General features: G+C 45.8%; 1 protein-coding gene across 9 annotated transcripts in view; it reads left to right on the forward strand.

The window, feature by feature from the left end:
- Window positions 1-8865, forward strand: part of ABLIM3 (actin binding LIM protein family member 3) — a 127862-nt gene that overhangs the window by 70318 nt on the left and 48679 nt on the right. For all 9 annotated transcript variants that reach the window (XM_070465625.1, XM_070465617.1, XM_070465620.1 and 6 more), the window contains one exon: window positions 2426-2519. In XM_070465625.1, the coding sequence (XP_070321726.1) occupies window positions 2426-2519 (94 nt within the window). The remainder of the gene's footprint in view (window positions 1-2425; window positions 2520-8865) is intronic.

An 8865-nucleotide genomic window follows, 5' to 3' on the forward strand; every position in this document is an offset into this window, starting at 1 on the left:
GGTGAGTTGAGGTCACAGCCCGGGCGCTTTGAACGCATGTTAGTGGGAGTTTGGCATGCACCTCTGTGCCTGCCAAGTAAGGTGTTCCCTTGGTGAGATGCCAGCCAGGAGTCCTTGAATCTGTGAGTTCAAGTCCAGATCCTCTGGGGGAGTAAGGGTTTGCTCGGAGCTCCTTGTGAGCAGGTCCAACCCAGATTACCCACCACGCCTTAGGCCTCTGCAGTCGGGCTCTGGGCTCTTCATCCATCTGCCAGCAGAGTGGAAGGTGCTTAGCAGCGCCGGCTCTGGTGTTGATGCCCCGGTTAGAAGCCCAGCCCACTTGACCTCAGCAAGAGACTCAGCTTCTCCGAGTCTCAGTTCCTTCATTTATAGAAACAGGGCTGAGAAGAAGAACCCTCAGAGGGTTCAGAGATCTGTGCTTTGTACCTAATCAGTACCCAGTAAAGATTAATTTTTACCCTCTGCCTCTTTTTAGAATCATGTATGTCAAATTCCCAAAGACCTCACCCAGCAGCAGACAGTGCTTCCCAGGCATGCATGGGGAGCTTGTCAAGATGCAGATTCCCTGGGTCCAAATTAGGAGGTGTTGGCATTTATACCCAAATTTTGCTGGTTCATTGCACCCACCTCCTGACCAATGACTTTATCCCCCTGTAGGGTAACCCTCCCACCCCCCAGAGTGTAAAAGGGTTGAGGGTGAGGGAGGCTTGTCTCAAGGACCCACAAACAACTGTGTCACCTCGTGACTTTGCTGAGCACCAGGCCTCAATGTTGCCTCTCCTTCAGGAAACACTGACGGCCCTGCTGCCCAGGGTAGGCTCCTAGCAGTCCCTGCAGGGCAGCAGCGTGGATGTGCCTGGTCTAAGGCCTCTCTGCATGTGAGTGAGTTCTGTCCCATACAGAAGATGTCATCGGCACTTCAGAGAGATGTCATCAGATCTGGGCCTTAGAGCTAGGCCCGGCCCGAGCTGGTCTGAGTGCTTTGATGCCCCCAGTCATCTCTATGTTGGCCCTTGAAAGCTGAGCCCAAAGGCCCTTTGGGGACTCCTGTCAGCCATCATGGGGATCCCCTAGGACAGGTGCTTTGCTGAGCCCTGGGACACCCTGGAACCACATCCTTTACTTCTCATGACAGCCTGCTGAGAAACCAGACCTTGTGGGTTTGAACTAGCACTAGATCAAATGGCAACCCACTCCAGTATTCTTGCCTGGAAAATCCCATGGATGGAGGAGCCTGGTAGGCTATATATAGTCCATGGGGTCACAAAGAGTTAGACACGACTGAACGACTTCACTTTCACTTTCTCATCCACACAATGGGGAGAACACTAATTCCAACCTCATAGGACAGCGGCAAGTATTAAATGAAATCACCTATGTAAAATACCATCAGAGAGCCCGACACATACCAAGCAGTAAATATCAATGGCTACTGTAGTAGGGCTAGTGTAAGAATAACTAATAATAATCATATTACTGCCCAGTGCCCAGTAAGTTATAAGCACTGGGCAAGAATGGAGCACTTAGGAAGTGATTGGGGAGGGCAAGGGTTCCTGTTTTCTACTGATTCAGGAACACAGTCATATGATTCTTTTTGTACCAGTGTTTTGTTAGAAGAGGAACCCTTAAGAATATGCAAAAAATTGATCACATTGATGACCTCCTGGAAGGGAAACTGGGAGAGGCTGAGAGGAGGGGGCAGACTTTTCCCTTGTGCCTTTGCAGTGTGCCAGATGCAGATATTACCTATTCTAAATGGAAGTTTTAATTTTTTTTTCATATTTTATTTTTTTTTTCATTTATTTTTATTAGTTGGAGGCTAATATCTTTACAGTATTGTAGTGGTTTTTGTCATACATTGACATGAATCAGCATGGAGTTACATGTATTCCCCATCCCGATCCCCCCTCTCACCTCCCTCTCCACCCGATTCCTCTGGGTCTTCCCAGTGCACCAGGCCCGAGCACTTGTCTCATGCATCCAACCTGGGCTGGTGATCTGTTTCACTATAGATAATATACATGCTATTCTCTCGAAACATCCCACCCTCGCCTTCTCCCACAGAGGAAGTTTTATTTTTTAAATGACCTTTTAAAAGAGTCCTTTACGGTAAGGGGAAGAGAGTAGGTCTAGAAAATCTGAGGAGAGAGCAAGGAAAAAGAGTGAGGGACCCCGGCCAGCAGGAAACAGTGCTTCCCAGGCATGCATGGGGAGTTTGTCAAGATGCAGATTCCCCAGCCCTCTCACCCCAGGGACTGTGTGATCTTGTAGATCTGAGGGGTGTCTGGGCAGTTTTCACTTTGAACAGCTACCTGAGTGCTTCTAATCTTGCTCCAGTCACAGTTATCTGTGGGTCTGGGAAGTTCCACGTGACACCCCTGTGGACCCCCCTAATTTCCTCTTCCTGTGTGGATTTCCTCTTCAGGGATGGCGTTCCGTACTGCGAGTCTGACTACCACTCCCAGTTTGGCATTAAGTGCGAGACTTGTGACCGATACATCAGCGGCAGAGTCTTGGAGGTGAGTGGGTACAAGTAACTATAAAGATGGCTGAGCAGATGGCCTGTGACCCCGCAGAGTCATCCCTGAAGACTGGGGTGAGAAGACTCACCCCACACCCCTTTTTCCTTAGCCTCTCCCTCCCCTGCTCTCTCTGCCTCAGCTTAGCTTGCTACATGACCTTGAGCAGATAACCTTTCTTCTCTAGGTGCCCCCCAAATGAGAAGCTGGACGAAATTACTCCTTGTTCAAAAAATGTCGTGTTGGAAATGTCGGTTGTTTCTCTGGATTCAGACCCAGATAGATTACTAGGGAGTGACAATTATGATTTTCTTCTTTGCCCTGCCTAAAGGGTAGAGCCTTTATTTTTTTAAGCATTCGGTAATGTGCTGATTTATGAACCAGCTTGTCTAGCAGCCTGCTCCCTAAGCCCTTCTTTGGCTGGTCCATCACCATGGCAACAACTTTCCTCTGCTTCTGATGCACAGCTCACTCTGCCAGTGATAGACAACCTGCAGCACCCTTGCTGAGCCCCTGCTTGAGCCCCCACTTGCTGGCCTTCCTGGCCTTCCCTCCCATGCCCTGGGCCCAGGCAGCTGTCTTCCTATGCCTTGGGACCACCCACCTTGAGGGGTCAGAAGCAGGAAAGAGTTTGGTGCAAATGAAAAGCAGTGGCCTAGTATTCTATTCATACTAAGTCAAACAAGTAGAATCAAAATGTCATAAATTTTTTTGCTAGGCAAAAATTCTATAAAGTTTTCTAAAATATATACATTATATTTATATATATGTATACAAAAGCTTTCTAATTTATATTCACTCAAAATTTTGATATAGTTTCATGTATTTTGCCATCTAGAATCACAGCTAAAAGTCTAGAAAATTTATTAGTGATTAAAATAACTTGAATGAGGCTTGAAACTCCTAATCCAGTTCGGAGAATATAAAGAAATATTGTTTGTTAAAAAGACAGGAAATTAACATGTGATACAGTATTATTAACTAAAGTACAGATTTTGTTCAAATCTCAAAAAATGAAAAACAGTAGCCTAAGAGTACAAATAATTGAGTGCTAATATTGACTCAATTGCTTACTCATGCTCAGATTCTGGGGTGAGTATCTTTGCCTTTCTAGGCCCACATTTTCTCATCTGACAGTGGCTGGGGGACAACAGACTAGGTCAGGCCTTATGAACAGAATCATTAATTCTGACAAATCTGGCCAGGAGACCGAGGTTGCCTGGAGTCAGCAGTGTGTTGAGAAGGATCCTACAGCCTCAGCTCAGGAGAAAGTGTAGCAGCCAGGAAGGGACTCTGAGGAGACGCACTGTAGTTGAGCCCTGAAGGTGAGAAGGAAGCTGCCATGTGCAGGGCTAGGGGAGGAATGAGCCTGACCCTTTCAGGGAACAGAGAAGAAGGCCAGTGTGGCTGAGTTCTATAAATCAGGGCGAGAGGAAGATGGAGTAGATCATAAAGGGCATATCATGTCAAGCTTTGTAGGCCTGTTTAGGAGTTTATGTTTTATAGCAAATGCAGTGGAAACTCATTGGAGAATTTTAAACCAAAGAACAGCATTGTTAAGATTTCCATTAAAAGACTATAGGGAATCAGAGAATAAGATAAATGCACGAAGTGGATAAGCCATCAGGCATTTCCAAGGAGCAGTAGGAGTGCAATGTGGAGAAAAAGCATGAAACAGAAGTACATGGAGGATTTGGGCCCAGGTTTCTGAGGGCCTGATACCAGGGCGAGGCGTCTGTAATTCACAGGACAGCAGGGGGTTGGGGAAAGGTCAAGCAGAAGTGACCTGCTTCGAGCTGCACCTTAGGGAGAATAACAGGGTGTCCACAGGCTAAGTTTAAAGGAAGGAAACTGGAAGCGGGAGACCTGCAAGAAGACCTCGACGCCCCAAAAAAGACTTGGGAGGTACAGTGGCAGGATTAATCGGCCTGTCTACAACACTGTGGAAGCTGAATTCCAGTAGCTTTGCAACCGTGGGGCCACTTGTAGACACAGCCATCGAAGGAGAAGAGCCCAGAGGTTGAACCCAAGCGTCAAGCCCAGATGAGAGGAAGTCTGGTGTTGCCGTCGCAGAAGTGCAGATGGCACGGAAAGACTGATCTGAGCAGAAACACATGAATTCCCTTTGGGAAGGAGCGTGGTTGAAATCCCAGGAAAATTTCAAGAGGACAATGAGAATGTGGACCAGAGGTCAGGGACAAAGCTCAGGCCTGCAGGGAACAGTCTCAAAAATGCTAAGACTTGAATAATAGCACCCTGAAAGTCATCAGCCCTCTTAGAGAAGAGGGCTGAAGATAACATGGGGAGTGGCAGCTTGCAGGAGTGCAGAAGGAGACTGAGAAGTCAGAAAAAGAGGAGGCGCGCTAAGGGATGCAGGATTGGGTAAGATTGGGGAGGGGTGGTGAGAGGACAGAACTGCAGAAAAGATGGGAAGTAATCAGAGTGTTGGGCAGATTCTGCAAGAGCAGTTAGTGATATACAGGCTGAGAAAAAGCTGTGGGGTGTGGGACACGGTCACGTTCAGGAGAACCACTTGTCAGGTCTGCAGAATTGTGGGCAGGGGGCACCCACAAGTAGTGGGGGTCAGTGGCATGTTGTCGTTGTTGTCATTCAGACTCTCAGTCGTATCTGACTCTTTGCAGCCCCATGGACTGCAGCATGCCAGGCTCCCCTGTCCTTCACCATCTCCCAGAGCTTGTTCAAACTCATGTCCACTGAGTCGGTGATGCCATCCAATCATCTGTCTCATCCTCTGTCATCCCCTTCTCCTCCTGCCTTCAACCTTTCCCAGCACCTTTAACAGCATCATCTTTTAGGATTGAAATAGCTCAACTGGAGTTCCATCACTTCCACTAGCTTTGTTTGTAGTGATGCTTCCTAAGGCCCACTTGACTTCACACTCCAGGATGTCTGGCTCTAGGTGAGTGATCACACCATCGTGGTTATCTGAGTCATGGAGATCTTTTTTGTATAGTTCTTCTGTGTATTCTTGCCACCTCTTCTTAATATCTTCTGCTTCTGTTAGGTCCATACCGTTTCTGTACTTTATTGTGCCCATCTTTGCATGAAATGTTCCCTTGGTATCTCTAATTTTCTTGAAGAGATCTCTAGTCTTTCCCATTCTATTCTTTTCCTCTATTTCTTTGCATTGTTCACTTAGGAAGGCTTTCTTATCTCTCCTTGCTATTCTTTGGAACTCTGTATTCAGATGGGTATATCTTTCCTTTTCTCCTTTGCTTTTCATTTCTCTTCCTTTCTCAGCTGTTTGTAAGGCCTCCTCGGACAACCATTTTGCGTTTTTGCATTTCTTATTCTTGGGGCTGGTTTTGATTACAGCCTCCTGTACAATGTTACAAACTTCCATCCATAGTTCTTCAGGCAGTCTATCAGATCACACCCCTTGAATCTATTTGTCAGTTCCACTGTATAATCATAAGGGATTTGATTCAGGTCATACTTGAATGGCCTAGTGGTTTTCCCTATCTTCTTCAATTTCAGTCTGAATTTTGCAATAAGGAGTTCATGATCTGAGCCAGCCAGCTCCTGGTCTTGTTTTTTGCTGCCTATATAGAGCGTCTCCATCTTTGGCTGCAAAGAATATAAACAATCTAATTTTGGTATTGACCATCTGGTAATGTCTATGTGTAGAGTTGTCTCTTGTGTTGTTGGCAGAGGATGTTTGCATATGACCAGTGCGTTCTCTTAGCAAAACTCTGTTAGCCTTTGCCCTGCTTCATTTTGTACTCCAAGGCCAAACTTTTCTGTTACTCCAGGTATCTCTTAACTACCTATTTTTGCCTTCCAGTCCCCTAAGATGAAAAGGACATCTTTTTTTGGTGTTAGTTCTAGAAGGTTTTGTAGGTTGTCATAGAACTGTTCAACTTCGGCTTCTTTGCCATTAGTAGTTGGAGCCTAGACTTGGATTACTGTAATATTGAATGGTTTGCCTTGGAAACAAACAGATCATTCTGTCATTTTTGAGATTGCACCCAAGTACTGTGTTTCAGACTCTTTCGTTGACTGTGAGGGCTACTCCAATCCTTTTAAGGGATTCTTGCCCACAGTAGTAGATACAGTGGTCATCTGAATTAAATTTGCCCATTCCGGTCCATTTTAGTTCACTGATTCCTAAAATGTCGATGTTCAATTCACTTTTGCCACCTCCTGTTTGGCCATTTCCAATGTACCTTGATTCATGGATCTAACATTCCAGGTTCCTATGCAATGTTTTTCTTTACAGCATTGAACTTTACTTTCACCACCAGACACATCCATATGTCATTGGCATATGTCATTGAGAAATCATAAAAGCAGACTTTTCTTTACAGAAGGGAGAGACTTCAGTTACACGCAGGGCCAGAGCCTCAGATGGGAATTCGTCCCAGCATTTCCAGGCTTCTCTGAAATCATATCAGCACCTGTCTTTCCCCCAAGTTACCGTCATTTAGTATTGTCGGAGCCCCCTCTTCTTGGGCAGCTCTTGTGACTGGGTTTCCATTGATTCCATTGTATGAGGCTCCATTAGCATCTTGGATGTATTGATTTTTTTTTTCTTAGATCTGGAAGATACTTTTAGCAGTCAACTAGTTCAACCTCCTTGTTTTACTTATGAGAAAGTGAACCCTGAGACGTGGTTCTTTCCAAAGTCATATGCCATATTTCTGGTAAAGACAGAGCTGATACCTAGGACTCCAGCCTCCTGTATTCCACACCAATGCCCACAGCTCTCAGTTCCCCAGGGCCACTGACACAGTGGGATGTCGAGAAAATACACAGTTGGAGTTAAACAGACTTGAATTCCAGTTTTATCTCTTCTAGCCGTGAAACCAAGCAAGTTACTTTCTTTGAGTCTTAAGAGTCTTTATCTATCAATGGAGAATACTACTGTTATTTAACTCCTAGTAGATATGCCAGTGTGAAATCATGGAAAACATATATAATAGTCTCTGCCTCTGATTCCTGGCACAGAGCTCCTAAAACCCTTGTAATTTCCTAAGTGATAAGAACATTAGGAGCATATTTTGTTCTGACATTTGGTTTTTGACCTCAGTTCCTGAACATAGAACTCCTAAACCCCTCAGAAATTTCTGAGCAATAGGAGCATCTTTTGTTCTAATGAGGTGACTCATGGGCTCCTAGATGGAGGCTGGTCACCAGAAAGATCAAGCCATGATTGGAAGCTTGAAACTTTCAGCCCTGGCTTCCATCCTCTGGGAAGGGGAGAGAGCCTAGAACTTGAGTTAATGATGGATCCTGTCGATGCAAGGAAGTCTCTCTGAACATCCCATGAGTACAGGGTTCAGAAAGTGTCCAGGTGGGTAAACACCCGAGGTTCTGGGAGAGCGGTACACAGTGAGAGGGCATGGATGCCCCGTGCCCCTCCCCATATACCTGGAACCTCTTCCGTCTGAATGTTCATCTCTATCATTTTATAACAAACCAGTAAACATAACTGTTTCCTGAGTTCGGTGAGCCATTCCAGCATATTAATAAACCCTAGTTGGGGGTCATGGGGACCCCAGTTTAATGCTGGTCAGTCAGAAATAGGTGACAACCTGGGACTTAATGACTGTTATCTAAATTGGGGTTGGGGGGAAACAGTGTTGTGGGGAAGACAGGTCTGAGCCCTTAACCTGTGGGGTCTGACTGTTATCTAAATTGGGCTTGGGGGGAGACACTGTTGTGGGTCTGAGCCCTTAACCTGTGGGGTCTGACACTGTTCAGGTAGAGTATCAGAATCAATTAAATTACAGGACGCTCAGCTGGTGTCACAGAGAATTGCTTGGTGTGGGAGAGGGAAAAAACCCACACATCTGGTGTCAGAAGTATTATGAGTGGGGCAGTAGTCTGAGAGTAATGGACAAACACATTTTGTTTGTTTCCTTTATAGCTTGTCAGGACTCCCTTGGTTGCAAGTACAGAAACTATACTCAGCTACCTCAGACCAAAAAGGAAATTTATCAACTCCCATAATGAAAAACCCAGGAGCAGTCCTTGCTTCAGGCACAGCTGGATCCAGCACTCACACAAATGTGTTTGAATATCTTGCCCTCTTAGCGCAATTTTCTTCTGGGTTGGCTTTATTCTCTCTCCTGTATAATGGGGAAATCAGACACCAGTCACTCTAGGCTTCCATCCTGTCAGTCAGCATTTCCAGTGGAAGGAGAGCTTTCTCTTTCCTAATAGCTCAGCAAGCATCCTGGGACTGGCTCTCGCTGGAGAACCTCAGGCCCATCTCCAAACCAATCACTGTGACCATAGAGTTGGAATAACCACATGGATTGACGTGGGGAACGGATAGTCATTCCCACCCAGGAAAAGCTTGATGCTGTTTCTGGAGGAAGGA

This window comes from Odocoileus virginianus, chromosome 3 (genome assembly GCF_023699985.2).
Source record: "Odocoileus virginianus isolate 20LAN1187 ecotype Illinois chromosome 3, Ovbor_1.2, whole genome shotgun sequence".
Classification (NCBI taxonomy): domain Eukaryota; kingdom Metazoa; phylum Chordata; class Mammalia; order Artiodactyla; family Cervidae; genus Odocoileus; species Odocoileus virginianus.